At 35.4% G+C, this 21,124-nt stretch overlaps 1 protein-coding gene across 3 annotated transcripts in view; it reads left to right on the top strand.

Moving 5' to 3' along the window:
* The window catches only part of LOC105347589 (AT-rich interactive domain-containing protein 2), a 23,715-nt gene extending 2,883 nt beyond the window's left edge, over positions 1 to 20,832 (top strand). Inside the window, exons 3-21 of one of the 3 annotated variants that reach the window (XM_011456747.4) lie at positions 4,219 to 4,316; positions 5,732 to 5,886; positions 9,086 to 9,304; positions 10,392 to 10,459; positions 10,590 to 10,659; positions 10,819 to 10,898; positions 11,076 to 11,152; positions 11,265 to 11,346; positions 11,560 to 11,650; positions 11,931 to 12,140; positions 12,462 to 12,653; positions 12,800 to 12,860; positions 13,088 to 13,222; positions 13,436 to 13,554; positions 15,193 to 18,196; positions 18,347 to 18,482; positions 18,783 to 18,956; positions 19,128 to 19,219; positions 19,682 to 20,832. In XM_011456747.4, the coding sequence (XP_011455049.3) occupies positions 4,219 to 4,316; positions 5,732 to 5,886; positions 9,086 to 9,304; positions 10,392 to 10,459; positions 10,590 to 10,659; positions 10,819 to 10,898; positions 11,076 to 11,152; positions 11,265 to 11,346; positions 11,560 to 11,650; positions 11,931 to 12,140; positions 12,462 to 12,653; positions 12,800 to 12,860; positions 13,088 to 13,222; positions 13,436 to 13,554; positions 15,193 to 18,196; positions 18,347 to 18,482; positions 18,783 to 18,956; positions 19,128 to 19,219; positions 19,682 to 19,787 (5,169 nt within the window). In that variant the 3' untranslated portion in view covers positions 19,788 to 20,832. Of the gene's footprint in view, positions 1 to 4,218; positions 4,317 to 5,731; positions 5,887 to 9,085; positions 9,305 to 9,834; positions 9,980 to 10,391; positions 10,460 to 10,589; positions 10,660 to 10,818; positions 10,899 to 11,075; positions 11,153 to 11,264; positions 11,347 to 11,559; positions 11,651 to 11,930; positions 12,141 to 12,461; positions 12,654 to 12,799; positions 12,861 to 13,087; positions 13,223 to 13,435; positions 13,555 to 15,042; positions 18,197 to 18,346; positions 18,483 to 18,782; positions 18,957 to 19,127; positions 19,220 to 19,681 lie in introns of those variants that run through there. The other 2 variants (XM_011456739.4, XM_034461346.2) reach the window with 2 other exon arrangements.
* Positions 20,833 to 21,124: the final 292 nt, after the last annotated feature.

Raw genomic sequence — 21,124 nt, 5'->3', positions numbered from 1 at the left:
ATGTTTACATCTTTACTCCATTCGGAATACACTCGGAATACATCGCACAATTTTACAACGTTATCATCCGGGCTTGCTGCAATACAAAATCTCCATAGACATCACATTTTTTAGCATTGTATTAAAACCTTAAAAGCTAACAGGGGCGTTTCGACTGAGAAATCTTGGAAATTTTTTATACTTTTGAATGAACATCGTTTGAACCCTGAGGTATTTATAAATATCAAGCAATCAAGCAAAATGTGAATCCAAGATATCTTGAGACAGACTATAAATCGGAATGGAAATTGTTAGTATTAAAAGTTGGGTTGCCATTGCCTTGTCCAGTTCATTGTATTAATTTAAATTGAACACATGTTGACATTTGAATTATTCCACTTTCACTTTATTCACCAAATGTCATGATTAGATGTATCAGTGACCAGAATATGATGGCAAGTTTGAAAAATTGAAATACACAAGTGCTCATAACGTTATCAATGGGACGGTGTACTGAACCTATTCCAGATGGTGTATGTTATAGTGTCACTGTGTAAAATTAATTTATTCTCAGATTAGACAAAGAACTATACAACCATTAGGGACATCCACTCACTGATAAGCCAAAATAAATGACTAGAATACCTGGATAATAGATGTTTTTGAAATAACTTTTTTATGATATCAAAGGAAACTTTAAAGAGTGTAAACAAGACAGTTAAAACACTCCCAATATTGAATAATGATTTTGTCGTTTTGAGGCTTGTGTGGACCTATAGAATGGGATGATTGGAAGGTGAGTTTTTTGTGCGGAGGAAATCTAGGAATTTGATAGATACATGTAATAGCCAGGTCATGGGTGTACTTTCTTACTTTATATCACCAGTACTATGGCTATGTGTGCAGCATTTATTTCAGTGATAAGATTTTTGAATTATTTACAAAGGACCAAAGGAATTTGTCATTTGTTCATACTTATAAAATATGAATGTGAAATAGTGAGTAATTTGTGTCTATACCAGAAAAATTCACCACAATAAACAAACACTAATTTCCAATCTGAATATCTGTACTATATACCAGTGGAAGTGTAATGCCCCATCTGTAAAGAATTAAAGTTCAGTGCAGAGTCAGGACAGAATATCTACCTGATTTGGGTCAAGTAAAGAGACCATTTTCTGCCCAAATTTCTGGTAAGCAAACAATTTCTCAAACAATTCTCAATTTGACTTATTTTTATGGTGATACGATTGACTTGACATTTGATTTAAGTTTTGCAAATGTACACTAACTTTTAACTTTTTTTTATCATAGATGTATAATTATCTAAAATATACCAATTCGACCAAAAATGTAGATAGTTTTCCCAAGTCCTGCGCCAAAACTACAGGGACCACCCTGATGGTTACCTGTCACACACAATATTTAACTTCACATTGTGCACTGAAAACACCTCCAAACAGGTTGTCTGGAATCTTTGACTGACAGTTTACCTATTTGTAAAAATATGGTAAAAAAAATTAGACTGTAAAACTGTTATAATATCACTATAAAATGCTCGTAAGTTGATTGTGTTTTCTAAACAGACATCCAGAGATTACCGGTACCATGAAATGTCTGGGGTTATCATAATTATTTGCTTTTAATGTTAAAAAATCTTAGAGGCCCTGCATATGCTGATATGCAAAAGATGTGATAATCATATGCAACTTATTTTGAGGAAATTGCAGGAAATAATTTATACAAAAAATTTAAGATTTATCTTAAAATTGTTCAAAAGAAATTCATAATTTTATAATTGAATGAGTTTTACAAATGTTTGAAGAAAGAAATATCAAATCATTCTATATTGCAATAAAAGAAGGCCATAGATCCAGAACAGAGTTATTCAGTGTATTGGGGAGATATGGAACACTTGGCCTTGATCATGATGTTAAGGCCACAGCTCTAAGCAGGTTGCACTAGTGTACTTTAAAGCCACCACAGTCACAGCTAGTGTGCTAAAAATAGTGCTGGATTTCCCCCTTTAATCAATGCTGTATTGGTTGACTGCATTCATCAATGTGTAAACAGACTTATCTCTCAGGTAAAGTTTTCTGTGACCTCAGTGTGAGTGCAATCTTGTGAGGCCAGTGGCTTTGTAATGTCTGGTAATGTTATGTGGGATTTTTGTTCTCGTAATACACCATCTTAAAACTTGTGTATTGTTGGTGGTAATCTGGATGATACATTCTGTACATGTAGGTTCTGAACCATAAAGTCAGGTCAGGAGCACTTAACAGTCATGTGTATGTGGTATTAGATTTTAGAATTTTTTTACTTGGATTATGCAGTATTCAAGTAAGGCATTTGTAAGTGATACTTGTGAGGCTTTTGTACTATAATACTAATACTATTGAGTATAAAGATGTTGTCACTTGAAGCATGTTTCATTGCTACAAAATGTTTATAGAACCCAGTTTTGTGTATGGACCTGTTTATTTTCTGGTATAGATATATATTTCATTATGCACATAAAAAACCCCACAGGTTATGTTTAAAGAGTCTTATCAGTAAAGAGAGGTATATTTATACTACAACAAGATTTCAATAAAATACGCATGTTTGCTTATTAAGTGCAAAAGCACACCCATTTCAAAGGCAAACATGGAGGCTGGATTTCAGCAGGATGTGTTCCTTATCTCGTTGTGCCTGATCGAAATGGAAAGTACAAAGATGAAGCAGCTGTCTTTGTGGGGGATTGATCTGGGAGAGACCTGCTGCATCAGATGGGCTCTGTAATCACTAACACATGGTCTGGTGTTACTACCCCCACTGTGTGTTCAGTTCACTATTTACTAGTTGTGTCAGTGTGTTGTGATCACTGGATTGCTGGTAGCTGTTGTAACTGTGACAGGAAAATCAAGAATATCAGATCTTCATAATGAGAATGGATTGACGGTAAAACTTACATTCAAAAAAGAGAGAATCGAAAGAAAGGGACAGAAAAAATGGAAATCGCGTCAATAATGAAATAAGGTGATGAAAACTTTCAATGGCATTTTCAATGGAACAGGTTTTCCCCCCAGGGCTTTAATTGTGAAAAGGCTTTCTTGAGAGGAATCATCAACATGAAATATGAGCTCTGTCTGAGGATTAGATATTGCTTTTTTTTCCTTTAATGGTATTTGTTGAAAAGCTGGTGGTTGGTATTAAATTTCTGGTATTTGTCAAGTTCTGCTGATTTTGCTACTTTTAATAAAAGGTGCAAGTTCTGATGGATTTGTTCTTGATATAAAATAGAGGAAAGGTCGATTTTATTTCCTGTTATAATGTTTAAGTGCTGAAGACACAAATTTAAAATTATATTTTCAAAAAGGAATTAATTCAATGATCATTGTTTTTGTTGTTGTTTTAAACATTATATAAATAGTGCCTGTTTGGGAGGGTAACAGTTGAAATTGACACCCCGAGAAAACCATTGTCAACCGACGCGAAGCGGAGGTTGACAATGGTTTTCGAGGGGTGTCAATTTCAACTGTTATCCTCCCAAACAGGCACTATTTATTTTGTTATACTGAATGTCTTTTTTTAAATTTGTAAGAAAATTTTACTGCTTTTATATAGGAATAACGTGAATTCTACAGCGAACCGTATGCGCATAATTTTCGCGCATGTAACATTTTTTAATGTTACCCGTTGCCAAGTGCGTTGCTAACGCTGAGGGTAATAGTAAATATTATTAACTGCGTCTTAACCAATCAGATTTCAGTATTTAACATGAAAGTATAACAATGTTAATGATTACATGTATGCATTTTAATATGTCAGATTTACCAATACTATATTATTTCTTACAGTGAAAATCTTTTATATAGTGAAGTCCCTAGTAGATTTTTAGTTATCATTCAGTCAAATTGTTGATGGTTTAGATAGGAAATTATTCCATTATTCATATGTTTTATTGATGTTTAGCATTTTCTATGGCTGACACTACCAGTTTATTGTTTTAAGGTATCATCTGTTCTATTTACAGGATCCATCTTGATGAATAAGGAAATATTTTTAAATAGCTTGATTTTAATATGAATGCAATTGATATTTATGCAATTAAACAATGTAGACAGCTGAGTCTAAAGCTCATAGTACACAGGATGTTGACCTCTTTATGAGTGGTGAATGAATGTGTGTTGTGATGTGTGTATTCTCTATTGATTTGGGAACTGTGAATTAGAAACACAATTATTTTATTTCCTGCAGATCACCGATGAACTGATTTGGGAGGACTTTTTATTGGACTTCAAGATCCCTCGGGATTGCAGTAATGGCACCCAGGCATTAAAGTTTATATATGTCAGGTAAGACATTTCTTCTTTTGTGCATATACAAAGTCTTGGGACCAAATTAAGGTGGTGTGTTGTACTGACTTCACCAACACCAAGTCACTAGCAGGCTGTAAAATTAAATCCCAAACAGATGCCTGGAATTGTATTAACTGCCAGGTACAAAGAACCAACAGATTAAACTTATTATAGTTCATCACAATTTGTTGTAAAAAGCACCATTATGGCTAAATGTAAATGTGCTTGTAAATGTCAAAAGAAAATATAAATGGTATGTACAGTCACTGTTTCCTGTCAGTGATGTACGTTCCTTATCAGTTTAGAATAGCTGGCTCATTCATCTATTTTTATTTTCCTGAATGAAATCCTGTTTGTTACAATGAATATGTGTACGGCTGTACGCAAGGGAAAGTTCTTAGTTGGTGGAAACACAGCAGTCTTTTCGTTGACCATTTTGGTTTTTAAATATCTACCAATGTATAATGGCATGGTGGAGCACCGTTTGATCAGTTCAATGCCGTTAATGTTTCACAGTTGAATTAAGTTCATCCATAATAAATGTACGTAATGAAACGAATAGGAAAAATCCCCACCATTGATGACGACACAGGTGTCAGTTGACGACACCTTAAACAATAGACAGCAGGAAAGTAGTGCACTGTTTGTGATCTCTGGATTTATTGTGGCGGTATTGATTAGTATACCTCAACATTGACAATCCCTTGTGACGACTTACTCCCATGTAATGGTGACATATTCCCAGTGTATGAATCTGTCTGTGACTCTTTCCTTCCGGCGTACAAGATAGTTTCATGTTTCAAACTTCGTCGTTTCCATTTCTGTTGAAATTGATTTTTTCCCCCTCAACAATGTCTGTTGAAAAGAGGCAGCAAAATGTGGTTTATAATTACTGTGTTTTTATATGCTTGAATCAATATTATGAGAACATCAGGAACAAGTTGTTCCTGTGTTGACAATGAATGATCTATTCAATGTTGCATTGTGAGCTTGATGAATTACATTTATTCCATTCAGACAGAAAGAAGTTTGATGGAGTTGTCTTGGGTGATTTTTATTAAAGTGTACATGCTATTGAACTTAATGAAAAGAAAAATGTTGAAATATATTAAGAGGTAGTCTTTTCTTGAGTGTGTGAATTTATTAGATTTTATCCATGTCCTTTAACATCTGAAGAGCATTAGCTCACAAGTTATTGATAACAAATCGTCATTTACAGGTGTTTGGGTGCATTGGTATTTAAGGTTTAAGCTTGGGTTTTTGAAGATATATGTTTGTAGTAGTTTATTAAAAAAAAACTCCTTTTTACCTCTCTACATAAAGAATAGATCTAATAGATAAGGGAAATTTTAAGGAGATTACATTCTCGTTATTTTAAGGGGGTTTTCATTCTCGTAATATTATTTCATCAGGTATCTGGATGCCTACGAGAAAGTATATTTCCATGGAGCAGATCCCAACCACAGGGATGATGAGGAGGAGACGGAGGGTCCACTACGCAAGAAAGCCTGCCTTCCCCTGTACGGGATACCCCTGTCCTACAACTATGACCAGCACAGAGTCTCAGGTGGGTACTTGGATTACAACCATTTTAACAAGACCTTGGACTTTCTGTAGGGGGTAGCTATCTATTCCTTGCGTCAAAACAAATTAAAAATGACGCGGTTTCAAGGGAAATATGCATTCGTTTCGTAGTCTTAGCTCAAAAGCCAGACAAATCTTGTTGATTTCAATGAGCCATGGCTGAGTGGTTAGCAATGAAATAGACAGGCCTACGTCACATTGCTGTTTGACACAACTACCCAAAGTCCAAACTCTTGTTAAAATGGTTCTACAACTTCACAGTAAATCATCTCTAATTTAAACAATACAGTCAGTCAGTCATGCTTACACATTCTGAGAAATTAAGTTACCAGAGGTTCATTAAATCAATATTCATAAGATAGATGTTATCTTTCTTGGAATAAAGTCTAAAGATTAAAATCTAGGGAGAATTAATGGCTGGTTATTTTTAAAATTATTGATGAGATTGAAAGTTAAATGTATGCAATTATGCATGGTTTCAGTCTTTGACATTTTAATCTTCTTCAATATACTTGTGTTAGATACTACATGTATTGCTGTGCTAACATTATAGATGCCAGAATACAGATAATAGTAGTATTGAGGTCATTGACTGTTGAAAGAGGTACCACTTACCCAAAAGCTCATATGACACCATGCCCTGCTATTTTAGACTCGTTGGGTTACACTAAATTTTTGAATGGAAGAATCTGAACGCAAACAACAAACTTTTTGTTCCCTTTTCCTGTGCCTGTTGATAAGTTTCAGTGCTTGCTGCAGGGTCTCAAATTCAATTGTTATATGTTTATAAAGTGCTCTAATTTTACGTAACATATTTTAGAACAGAAATTGTTTAGCTGTCTAAATGTGTAGGTGTAAGGCTTCAACAGTTCCTGTCGTCAGAAGAATTCAATGAAAGCAAAATTATGAGGCTTGTGTAGATCAAAAGATAATTATGATTGGTGGAGTGTTAATTGATGTTAAGGATGAAGCCACTAGAAGCCCTTAAATATATGAAGCTATTAATGATAGCTGCAGCCAGGCCAAGGACTGCATTGATAAAAATAATGCTCATGAGAAGGATATACTTTACTTAGATCTATGTATTCAAAAGTTACTTTCATTGAGTTTTATATATAGATAAATTACGTGAAAATGTCAGATCCTGAAATAAATTATGTGAACATAGCATTTAGATGTACAGTTTTAGAAATGTCTGATTGTTGCACAATCTAAGTGATGATTGATGAGGTTATTTTTAAAGAAGTCCAATTTTCATAACCTGTTATTAAGCAACATAAATGAAAATGTAGTATTTTTTAGCAAAGGAAAGTACTTGCAAAATTTCTTGCATGACTTGTAAGTTGTGGCAGTTAGTCTTTATTTACTTATTTATTGCATATACTGAAGGCTTTAAATAATTGAAGAAACTAATAGCTTTGGTAAATGATAATGGTTTGGGGTTTCAATGAGGCGTGAAGCAATTCCAAACAAACAATAATTTTATATTTGCCTATTAATGAGATGAAATCTGTTGCAGCCTTCGTGTTCTGAAGATAAATGCATGTAAATGTGATAAAAACAGGCTATCACAATTCATCACAAGTATTGTTACATAGATAGGATTCATGAGTGTTTGGTGACAGTATAAATTATTTTAAAACTTATGGATACTTATATATATTATACCTTGACTTCGGGAGAGAACATAAATAGGCATTATGCCTGCTGTTCAATCCATTTCAATGTATCTACCGTATTTTCCCGACGATTAGTCGGTATTTTTTTTCTCAGAAGCAGAGCACCCGACTTATCGTCTTGTTCGACTTGTCGTAGGTCAGAAAATTGTTTAAAAAGCATTAAAAATCTTGGTTTTAATTATCTTGAGTTGGCTGTGTGATTGAAAATTACGTTGTTGAATTCACTGTTCATCTTTAATAATTATCATTTCACTCATCTGTTAACACTTAAATACATAATAATAACAACAGTTATTAAGAAATGTTACATTGTCTTTAATCAATTAAAAGTTTTACCGTTCCGTTTTTATAAACACATCGTCACATGGTTCTATGTATCACTAGTAGGAAGATAACATTGCGCAGTAAAACTAAAACCAAATTTGAATGGAAGACAGTAGATCCGGGGGATGTTTTTTTTTTTTAATTTAATTATTTTATTAGTAAATAGTTGTTAGTGGAACGTATAAATCAGAAATATTTTATGGTCAAATTCAATCTTTAAATACGTAATCGGCAATTATCAATACTACTGTTTATACAATAGGCTGACACCGGTTGTGTTAATAATCTTGCCCGAAGGCTGAGATCTTTACGGCAATATAACTCCTTGTGTATATAAAGAGTACCGTTATAAGAGTGATTATAGTTCATTGATTAATTATTGTCCATTTCTTTTATTATTGTTAGATAATTTTTTTGGGAAACGTATGTATGTCGTATATCGTCATTATCAAGTCGTACAAATTATCGATCTATTTCTAACAGTGTCTATGTAAAACAATAGCGTGTAACTGCATTACTGGATACAAAGTAAACAAGTTTCATCAAATCATATAGTAATTGCTAAGCTTTCTGCACTTGAGATCCCCCTTTGAAGTCCAACACGAGACAGGTGCATGCCTATGACACCGGAAATTGTTAAACAAACATTGACCACGCGCCGAGTCAACAGGTGGCTGGTTACGTAATGGCGAATCCACTGGCGATAGTCAGAGTGGATAATTATTTTAATGCTTGGGAATAAAATATTTCTGACAAAGTAAGTTTAGTTTTGCATAAAACGCGATATCGGGAATTGTTTAAAATGCAAGCGACTTTGTAGATGTTGCCGGTATTTGAAAATATGATGCATAAGTATAAAGCGTAATTGTTTAAATGTTAATCATTGATAATAATTGGTAGCAATATCGGGGGACATCGTGGCTTCATACACTGGTAATGTTGCAGTAGTTTTATATGCCATTTTGAAGTGATAAGATCGACGTGTCGTCTGAATCGACGTATCGTAGGATTTTGTGAAAATTTTGGTTAAAAATTAGCAATTCGACGAGTCGTCCGCATCGACGAGTCGTCGGGAAAATACGGTATATACTTGAATAAAATACTTCTTAAATTAACTAAAAAAATCTTGTGTACTTTTGTTAAAATCTAATATTTTTAATTTGTATCATATATATACAGCTCATGGGAGGAGTGTGGTGGGAATGTCCACAGACCTCGTCAAACACAGTGATTTTCACAAACTGGAGAAAGCCTTGTTGTCGGGTCTCCCCAATGAAGTGGACTTTGCCATCAATGTGTGTACCTTACTGTCAAGTGAGAGCCGGAAGAGCCTACTGCTCCGCAAGGCACAGAACCTACTGCAGCTCCTGATGGCTCACATAGGAATCTTCTCTGATGGTAGGTCATAATGTCATAGCTGATGTAGGGATCTTTTCTGATGATGGTCAAAATGTCATAGCTGATATAGGGATTTTCTCTGATGGTAGGTCAAAATGTCATAGCTTAGATCATGTAGATAGGAATCTTCTCTGATGGTAGGTCATAATGTCATAGCTGATGTAGGGATCTTTTCTGATGATGGTCAAAATGTCATAGCTGATATAGGGATTTTCTCTGATGGTAGGTCAAAATATCATAGCTTAGATCATGTAGATAGGAATCTTCTCTGATGGTAGGTCATAATGTCATAGCTGATGTAGGGATCTTTTCTGATGATGGTCAAAATGTCATAGCTGATATAGGGATTTTCTCTGATGGTAGGTCAAAATATCATAGCTTAGATCATGTAGATAGGAATCTTCTCTGATGGTAGGTCATAATTTCATAGCTGATATAGGGATCTTTTCTGATGATGGTCAAAATGTCATAGCTGATATAGGGATTTTCTCTGATGGTAGGTCAAAATATCATAGCTTAGATCATGTAGATAGGAATCTTCTCTGATGGTTGGTCATAATTTCATAGCTGATGTAGGGATCTTCTCTGATGATGGTCAAAATGTCATAGCTGATATAGGGATCTTCTCTGATGATGGTCAAAATGTTGTAGCTGGTATAGGAATCTTCTCTGATGGTAGGCCAAATGTTGGAAACATTGTCATGTTTCAAAACATTGTGTAATACATTATATTTACTGATGTAGGAATTGAGGGGGCAGTGTATTTAATTTTGTCTTGCATTCATTTGAGACTTTTTGTACGTATATGCATTTTGTAATTGTCATTGGTTGACATTTAAAACATTCAAATTTTGACCCTGAATATCACACTTTCACGGTCCAAATAGACCCATGATATATGTTTACATAAACTGACAGAACTTTATCTAACATTAAAATGTGCAATTTAGAACTAACATCGATTACTTTCTAACAAGCTGTAAAGATTTTTGTCAAAGGTTAATAATTTAATTGATGCATATGAAATGTGATGTCTTATTTAATGGTATTCATAAATGAATAAAAATTATTTTATTTTGGTCTTCAGATCATGGAACATATGAAGAAGTTTATGAGCGGGAATGGAGGAAACTGTCCAACTCAAATTTCATCCATGTGAGTATTCATTTAAGAAATAATTTATTAGACTTATATGTCATACTTTTGCACATATGAACAATCACTCTATGCTTAAAACATTGTTATAAATTACTTTTAAAAAGTTCTGTTTTCTCTTTTTTTCCAGTTTTGGTTAAACACAGTCAATGATGAAACCATCCGGGGTTTAGTTCACACAAGTCATGGGTACTCAAGAAGTAAGTAAACTGATTTTTATTGAAAAGTGGTTCAAGGAGTATTTACTAAGGCTGTAAGAACTTAACAAATTGGTAAAAATTGATATATTTACTTTGTTGATTCGGGAAACTTTTTAAAAAGAAATTAAATTTGAGATTGTTTTTTTATTTAAATTGCAGAAGAACTATTAGGTCAAGAGATTCTTAATCTAGGTCAAGAGGATGGGCTCCATGATAGGGAAGGGCAGAGAGTTATGCAGGTAATTAAACCCTCACATGATACACTTCCAGCATCCATGTAATGTCCTTATTTGCTTCCCCATTCACCAATCCTTGATAAAATTTGTAATTTTTAAACTTTAGTCATGTATTTAGTTGAGATTTGCCTTTCAAAGAACCAATTATTTAATGTGATTTTCAATTCTCCTTTTATCTAGCTGGCTGTTATAATCAGAAATCTGTCATTTGAGGAAGAGAACATGAAATTCATGTCAGAAAATGATTTAGTGTTCAGGTAAAGTTTTCATATATTTTGGTTGAACTTCACATACATCCAAATATAATGTGAGAAAAGTGACGGTAAATTTATGCTTTTACTAATACAAATTATGCATTTTCTGTTGCAGATTTTTAATGTTATGTGTACACAGTTCATACGGGTCTTTACGACAGCTAGCTTTAGATTCTCTGGGTAACATTGCAGAAAAGGTGAGTACTTTCTACAAGGGCTGTAAATCTTGAACTTGATTTATAACGATTTGTTATTTAAATCTTCACATCTGAGGATTGTATAATTTATTTTGCTTTTGTTTATGAAAATGTTCCACAATAATGAAGATGAAACACTTTCTAGAGTTATTTTTATGATTTGGTTCTGTTCTGTCCGAGATATTTCATGCAGTGTTCTCTTGTTTGCTACAGTTTGTGCTGACAACAGATGATCACTCACATTTGGTGCTGCAGCTTCTAAAGCATTGCTTGTCATCAGATGACAAGTATGAAATAGTGAGAGGTAGGACATCTTATTACTTAATATGAAATAAATTCCTACTATGCTTAACATCGATATTAAAAAGTTCTTGAGAGATTTTGAAATTCATTTCAACAGTATAATTTTGCAAGATCATTGAATTATTTTTGTAACTTAAGTACCATGTGTTTATTCTTTTTTTTTTTTAAATGAGAAGGATTTATGTATAATTGCATGTGCCATTGGAACATTTTAATAAACATGTAGTGTTAATTTAATAATTTATAGAAATTATGACAATTTTGGTATTATATTTTTAAAGGTCTGGAGATTCTAAGCAAACTATGTCTGCTAGACCAGAACGAGGATATGCTGACGGACCGTCTGGAGGAGCCGCTGTACGCCGACATAGTGCGGCTGATGAATGTGTTTGACATACAGATCATTGTGTACAGTCTGGAGGCCCTGTATCAGCTCTCGGAGCTCGGCGAACACACCACCACCAAGATCGCGGCTGTCAAACATGCTGTTGGTAAGTACACAGAAACAACAAAGCTTGCTGAGAGTCCATAGTCATATTTATATCTTTTTCTGTGTGTTTGCTAAAGAAAGTTGAAATCTACTTGATTGCTAAAATGAGGAATATGTTTTTAAGCATATATATGTATTTTCATTTTTGATTTTTCTATTTCATTATGGAAGAAATAAGATGCATTATTTTTATCTTGTGGTGATCAAATTTCTTTACGAAAATAAAATTGTATGAAATGATATATGTAATATTTCATGAATCATGATGTAAATCATGAAAAATAAAATCTATTGTACATGTAATTAATTTTGTGTGTTGTAGATCTGCTGGTCTCTCTGCTGACGATAGAGGCCCAGTCATACGGACCAAACTCTCTAGTTGGCATTAAGGTGGTGGAATACTGCCCACCACCCCACCTAATGCAGGGGGCCAGTGTGGACCATGGCCAGACCCCTGTGTTACCGGCGCCCCCTGGCGGTCATCCTGTCTCTCAGCCCCTCCCTCCCTCTCACAGTAAGTAGTCATACAGCAAGGCTTATTTTATCAAGAATGAAACTTGATATTTATAAATATTGAGATTTTAAAAAACTCAATAGGTAAACATTAAGAGAGCAAGCAAATTTTGATACAGTTCATTGTTTGCTTTGGTTTTTTTTTAGAAGCTGCTCAGCAACAAATGGGTACCACAGGTTGTGATGTAGAGACGACTACCTATCAGTGGTATGTTAAAACAATAATTTTTTTCTGTGTTTGTTGTCTATTACCTTCTGAATGTGGATGTATCACCACATGTAATATATCCAATACTGATTGGTATATATGCATAAAAAGCAACTGTTTGTGGTGAAACATGCATATGTAAAGAAGATTGTATTATGATGTGTGTAATATTTTATAACAGTGATTATTGATAAAATAATGATTTGAAATGTTTTGAATTAATATAGGCTACAGTCCACCTTTGAGCTGAAAGATGGGTTCTCATTGCCTCATGTCCATATGTATGCAGAGTATCTGAATTTTGCCAAGAAGTTCTCTCTGCCCCAGATCTTGTCTTCGGCTGCTTTTATCAGCTGTGTCAGGTAGGATGCACGTACTTGCTCCAAATAAAAAATGGAAATGAATAAAAAAATGTCGACCACCAAATTCGGAAAGGGGGGGGGGATGGGGGGGGGGGGGGGGGGGGAGAAGAGGGGAATACTTGTCATGAATATATGATGCTTGTATTTGAAGGAAAATAGAAAGTTTTCTACTCCAAGTATTGTTAGTGAAGTTTTGTATTTGCATTTACTTAGGGTTGTGTATCCAAACCTTGAGCATTACAGTATAGAGAAAGCTGAGGGTGTATCGGAGGCAGGATTCAAAGGGATCTGTAAACGCAAAACACCATTACCATTCGCCATACCTTCTACAGGTAAGCATGTAAACAAAGCAGGCTCAACTTTACACTTAGATTAGTTTAAATATGGATTTTTAGTGGAAATCACTATTATTAGTGTTCATACCATCATTGAGTCAGAAATCTTTGTGACCAAATTACTGAAAATACAAATCACAAGAAAAGAACAAGAGAAAAAGGAATAAGATAAAGGAGAAAAAAATCAGTCTTTTCAAGTAGGAATGGGGTACTTTGTAGGTAATGTTATCAGAGTTCTTGCATTGAATAAGAAAGAAAGAAAATTTATTTCCATACAGCTTAAATCCTCCCTGAAAGGCCATGACAATTTGTGTTGTATTATATATAATTTACACTTGTTCTGCATGATCTGTTGTAATGCATTCAGAGGCAAATTCTCCTGACAACAAAGAGCTTGATCTACCAAAACAGTCTGAAAAAAAAATTGTATGCTGCAAAGCTTTCTTACAATGTTTTAGATTTATATTCAGTAAAACATCATCAAAAAGAAGTGAACTCATGTCAGAGTTCATCAAAATATAGATAGGAGATGCATTTTGAAGAAAATTGTAGAGAACCTTAGAATTTGCTTTGTCGAAGCATGATAGACCTGTGTAGTCCAACTATTTTTTCAATAACAGGAAAGAAAAAAACCCCCATAAATTGCCTCCTCTTGGACTTAAGTCCTTTTGTAATGGCCTTGTTAACAGGAGCAAATAAATGATGAAGTAGATAGTGACAAGTGCATGGCTGTTAGATGTTGGGATACAGTTCTACTAACATTCTGCTTCTCCGACATACATGTTTATATCTGCTCTCCGCCTGAAAATGATCAATATAGGATAGTATTGAATGTTCTGTACATAACAGCCACAAGTTAACCCATTTCATTCAAACGTTCACAAAATTCAAGTGCACTTAAAGTGAAGCTAAGTGTTATGTAATTTTTAAGCTAAAACCTAAACATATTTTACCTTGGTTTGATGGAAAATTAAATTGAATGATAAATTTTGCTGGAAAATAAATATATGACTGCTACTACTATAAATATTGGATTAACAATAAAAATTAAGATATGTAATGTATTTTTGACTATTTGTTTTTATTCTTCAAATTAATTTAATTATTTTAATAATTATTTTAATTATAAAAAAAAAACCCATTCAGTTTGTTTTTCTGTATGTACTTAGATGATTTAGCAGTTAAAAATGCATTCCAATTAATGTTGTAAATGATAACATTTTCTGGCGATATCAGCAGTTTTATCACACTTTGTTAATGTATGAAAAGCACATATTTCAAACAAAAATTTCAACCAGAATTGGAGATTTATTTTGAAATAGTTATACCAGTCTATTTCCTTTGTTTCTCTGTAACAGATATCAGGCTGCAATACTGATCAGCCTTTGGGTGATCTAGTATTAACAAGGTGTGATAAAACTGGCTATGCTATGTGAAGCTTGAACGTTGTTTGTAGCTTAGTTTTGGTTTTTGTTCTGCTTTCAGTCTGTAAAAATCGTCTTAGTAATGTCTCCCATTGTCCATCTCCTGTTGTCATGGCCAATCAGAATCCATCACAAACTCTAACTCTCCGGCAGAGGTTAATGGAGCCGCCACGATTATCTTCCTTACAAGCCTCTCCTCTCCTTCCTCTAGGTGGCGCTGTGCCCACAACAAACCAGCAACACTGTGCAATATACACTGCCACCAAACCACAGACTCAAACCAGCAGTTCTAACAGCAAGTCCGCACAAAACCAACCAAGTATTATGTCTGTTGGAAAATCCCCACAACCCAAAACACAACAAGCTCTTAAGCAGCACTTACATCAGGCTTCTCCAATTCAAACGCCTGTTCTTCCCCAGCAGACGGGTCCACCTAATATGGCTAACCAACAGCCAGTGGACCCTACTTCCAGCGAGACCAGAATGATCAAGAACCTTTTGGCCAAAAAGCTGAAGGTTCAGCAGTCCTCTCCAGTCCCAATTGCCCCAAAGCAGACGACACAGCCAGTACAAGCAATGGTGGACCCAACTAATCCAATGCATTTATTGACATTCACTACACAACAGAGTACAAACATCCAAGGTCAGTTACAGCAGGCATTTGTTCCTGTGTACCAGGACGCAGGTGCTTACACGCTGACTGGAAACTACTATGACCAAAGCAACATTGGCCAGACCATCCAAATACAAGGTGTGCAGCCTGTAATGGATGGAACACAACAAATAGTAATTCCACAAGCTACAATTTCTAGTCAGCCTTCCCTCCAACAAACAGGATCTCTAGTATCAGAAAAAAGTAAAGGTGCATCTAAAAACAGTGCTAGTCGTAACAGTTCTAAATCATCCAGATCATCGTCACCCAAAGGATCATCGCACAAACTCAAACCATCGTCATCTCCATCACGACCTAGCTCTCCTCAAAACTGTGACCTAGATATATGTGGAGAGATGGAGAGAGCCAAAGATGTTGTAAAAGTAGGACTTGAAGCTCGCATAGAGCGAGTGGAGAATAATACTTTGAAACAAATCCAGTCTGTAAACAGTAGTACACCGTCCATCCCTACTCATCTCGTCACTTCATCAGTTGTCCCTCCAAGCGCTGTGATGCCTGGCTACTCTGTGGTTGGCAGTACAAACACTGGTCTCACAGGGGACATTGCTGCAATCTCTGCCTTACCCAGCCAAACCATTGCTGATAGAAACACAGCTCCGACTCTCCACAGTCAGGTCCACTGTGCTACCTCATCACCTGCTATCTCCACAATCCCATTCAGAGGTGGATCCATACCCAATTGTAGTGATTCCTTGTCTAATGCTTGCTCAATCACAAACCCTCTCAACTCCATCCCTCAGCAATCCATCACGTCATCAGACACCCAAAATTTCAATCCAGAAGAAAACACAAACACAAACTCCTGTGAAAATTCTTCTATGGTCAAAGAAAAACCAAAGATGAATTACGTATGTACTCAAGATGAAACGGATGCTGCTGTGTCCTCTCTATTGATAACGGAGGAGGACACACAACACTCGCTGTCCAATGGGTCAGACGGTGACGTTCCCATCACAACTATTGTAAGCTCTGCTGATGAAACTGCAGCTGCCATATCAGCTATAGAAGGAATGCTGGAAGAAGAACCAGAAGAAGAAGATGACACACCCATGGATGATGACAGGGTTGTTGATTCTATGGAAGAGACTTCTGCTGATGAAATTTCTGCTCCATTAGGGAATAAACAAACAACTGGAACTCTGGAAATTGCTCCTGAAAGTGATGAAAGTCAAGACTCTAAAAAAGAAGAAATCACTGTCAATGGAATGTTGAATTCTCCAGAGGAAACTATTCCATCTCCAACTGAGGAGCAGAATCACATAGGTAATGGAATCAGTGAGAGTGAATCAGAAGAGAACTTCAAGTCCTCCAAACAAGCAATGGACAAACTGGCTTTGGAAAAACTAACCAAGATTAATGGTATAGACAAACATATAGGAAATGGAAATGTTAATCATGTAGAAGTTGATTCATCAGGGAAAGAGGAAAAGATGGAAGTGAGCGAAGATTCGGTCAATGGGGAGGTAATTCAAGGGGAGATAGATCAAGCACTCAGTGGAATTCTGGAGAATGGAAATTCTAGTGATATTCTGGAGAATGGAGAACCTAAAGAGACAAAGTGTTATGAACTGGCAGGAGAATCTGAGACAGAAGACACAGCACCAATGGAGGAAGAGGAAGTTTTGATAGAGAACGAAATGTGTCTCAAGCCAAACACAGTTGTATTGGATCCCCCTCCCCCAGCAGTTAAAGAGCCCAAGGAAATGGAGGCTGACACCAAAGCAGTGAAAGAGGAGGACAGAGGAGTAGACCATAACCAGACAGTCAATAATGGGGAATCAACAGCGGAACAACAGGAGGAAAATAAACTACCCATGGACGAATGTGTAGACATTTTGAAAGCTGCTATTGAGTCTGAGAAAATTGACGAATGTGTGTTAAATGGAGACAGTAATGACTCTCTTCTTCCAGGATCTATCTATCCTGGAGAAATTCAGATTAGTGCTGCTAATATCCCAATCGGTAATGAAATGACTGCCACAGCTGTAGGGTCCAACAGCATCAATCTGATCCCCAACGTATTCACCAATGTCCAGACAGTGCAGACTGGTCTGGTAGTGGGGACCATTGTTAGTGTAAACAACAATCTTCTGACCACTGCGACTGTTCCCCTGACTATCACAGATAACATGATAGGCAAGAATGTGATGTGTCCAGAGAGGCATGTTCCGACACCAGAGGCATCCCGGGACGGAGAACTCAGTTGTGATAGCATCGCATCTACCCTGACCGACTCATCTGACAAACATTCCATCACATTTCAGCAACCCATTCTCAGTGTTCAGAACTTTCCTACAAATGTCCTAGGTGTGCAAACCATGTCAACCAACAAAAATCAGCAATACTTAACCACCGTCATTACCACGACCCCCAAACAGACCTCGCCCCGAACTCGAGATAAACGAGCCAAAAAACGCAGTCGGAACGCCTCGTCAGGGAGCGGTGATTCCAGGTGCTCAAATTCCTCCACAACGATAGCCCAACCCATGGCCCCACCCCCAATAGTGCCAGACTTCATATGTGAATGGCATGGCTGTAAACAGTAAGTATAATAGATCTATATTCTCAGCACTGAAACACTGAAAATATCAGAACTTTTACTTTAATGTGATCAAATTGGATGGTGCATTTGATTAATTATCCAAAGTTGAAAAGCAGTTTTGAATAAAAATGAAACTTTGAACATTTATAGGTGCTTCGAGAATTTTAAGCATGTGTTTAAGCATGTTTTGGACACTCACCTGAAGACTGACGTGGAAGGATATTGCAGATGGGAAGGATGTGAAAAATTACAGAGAAAGAAGTGGTCTCTAGTAACCCATGTACAGGTACTTGTGGGGTTTTTCTCTCCAAAAACTGTTTTATTTTGTTGGTCTACCTTTACCTTGTTACAGTAATATTGTTGAGATAACTTGCAGTATTGTGTGTTCATATGAATAAATCTACTAAAGGTACACATTATTTAACTGTGAAGATTTCCCTTTTGGTTGAATTTTGTGTTTGTGTTTGTATGTCGGGGGGGGGGGGGGGGGGATGACCATTACGTACCGTACAAATCATGTTTACAGAGTTAATAATGAATATATATAATGCATAAATGTATTGATATTTTTGTTTGATCTATTCAGGACCACCATTGTTCTGAGAATGCCCTGAAGTCTGCGGCAATGAGGAGGAAGCAGAGTCAGCAGAGTGGAGCGTCGGCCCCCACACAGACAGTACCAGCCCTGGTGTACCCCACTGATGCTGCCTGGCAAGCCATCCGCAGATTCTCTCCAAAACCACCATATCCAGAATTTACGGTTAGAAGTTGTCACATTTTATTTCACTCATCAGTAAATGGATATTTGATTGAAATTTCGACTTTATTTTTTAACTGTCAAGTGGGCTCTGTCAGTTTCAATTGAGTGTGAAAAAAAAAATTGTCAAATAAATTTCTTTGTTAAATAAAAATAAATGTTGTTTCGTTACAGGAAGCTCGGGAAGGACCAGTAACAAAGCATATCCGTCTGACAGCAGCTCTAATCCTCAGGAACCTGGCCAGATATTCAGCACCCGGAAGAAGGTAAAACTAGCAGTTCAACAAGCAGCCTCTGATAATTATAGAAATATTATGCAATGTATTAACATTTCTTTTCATTGAATGATAAGTGTGTCCAACTGTGAACTTAGGGTTTATCTGATAATTATAAGAATACTATATTAATGCTTCTGTTCATAGAAGTGCAAGTGTGTCCATTAGTGAACTTAAGAGTTTTAAACTATATTTCATGTAATTAACTACTATAAAATTAGTATTTTTGATTTTCTTATTGTGATAATTTATCTCAAAATATCATCAACCTGTCAATGCGAAAAACACGATTAAATTCAACATCAAATCATCTATCATCAAATGTGTATTAAGAAACTCAGAATTTTTTTTGAAACTTAAAAAAAAATTGGTATTTTAAGTTTTAAGACTGGCAGGTCATAGTTGCTGTTAGTTGTGTGAAAATTAATGAATTTTGATTTTCTTTTCTTTCAGTTTGATAAAGCGGTACGAGCGGAGAATCAGCTTCTCAGCAATGAGTGCCCTGGAGTCGTCCAATGCCCTGGCCAACTGTCTGTTTGAAATTCTCCACGACCACTGACAGCAGTTGGCAGGGACTAGAAAGACTGTGATCTTCACCTTGATTTTGTAGTTACCTCCCTTTGTTTGTAAGCATTGTGAAATGGCATTAGTTGGCAGCTTTAAATTAAGTTCTGAAAAATCGAATCTGTATTTATTGAATCTTTAATTCTGTCTTATGAAGACTGTAAACTTTGAGGGATATTCTTCCTGTTATTCCAAGAGAACAATTAATTTGTTCATTTTCTTCAAAATTGTGCAATGAATCATGTTCAGCTAAAGAAACATTTCCCTTGATTTGTTAAACTGTGTTGTAACCATGTCAATTGTTTGTTAAAAAACAATATAAGTAATGTAAGTCCATATTTTTTGAAAAATTGTCCATCAGGGGAAATTGCCAAAGTTTGTCTACTATGGGAAATGGAAGGGAGTTTGCATAATAACATAAGGATATTTCTGCCTGAACTATCATTAAAACCTCTCACTTTTGTCATGTAAAGCCTAGTGCTGATGAATAAGTTTAATCTGCTCTCAAAGTGCTTATGACAAATTGTTTTTTTTTCACTGTCTGAAACATATCACTACAAACACAGTATTGTAAAAAATTCCTTGTAAACCCCCTCGAAGCTTAGTTATCTGCTATTTCTTTTTCCCCGTCTTTTTCCACTTACGTGTAATCGGTACATCATACATCATGCGTTTTACCAGTCTGTGTTCACATTATCTATATATATATATACTACTCGTGTGTGTTTTTTTAAAAATATGTGAAGAAATGTATAAAATCCAGATTTCTATTTATTTGTTGACTGTATCTTGGGATGGCCCTTGGCTCTATGTGAGTTTTGTACAGTACATCATTCCATCTGTCTATTTGTAGACTGAATGTGTAAGATTGGATTGTAAGTATTGCTGAAATTCAACATAATTTATAGATATTACAAAAAATTTATTTTGCATTTCAGATTTTTTCACATGCATTTGTTGTAGTAAACAATTCTTTCATGAACAGATTTTTCTGTTTCAAGGAAGATGAAAAAGTTTTAAAATAAATATGAAACCAAAATCTAGGATGTTCTTTTCTTTACTTCACTGATATTTCGTGCAAGATAGAAGGGCTAATAAATATTTTAAACTGGAATGGCCGCTGCATTCACAAAAGTTAAACACATTGGTGAGAGTAATGGTTCCACAGGATACAAATGGTTAGAGTTAGCTTTTTCAGCCTCAATATCTAATACAGAATAATGTACAGACTTAACTGAAAATTTTAGATTAGTATGCTTCAAAATTGTCTTCGTGTGTTTGTATTTTTAAATTATATACACTAATAAATGGAGGTAAAAAAATCTAAAATTA

Source organism: Magallana gigas, chromosome 9 (assembly GCF_963853765.1).
Source record: "Magallana gigas chromosome 9, xbMagGiga1.1, whole genome shotgun sequence".
Taxonomy (NCBI): Eukaryota; Metazoa; Mollusca; class Bivalvia; order Ostreida; family Ostreidae; genus Magallana; species Magallana gigas.
Note: the sequence above shows the minus strand (reverse complement) of the source record. Positions and strands in the feature narration are given on the sequence as shown.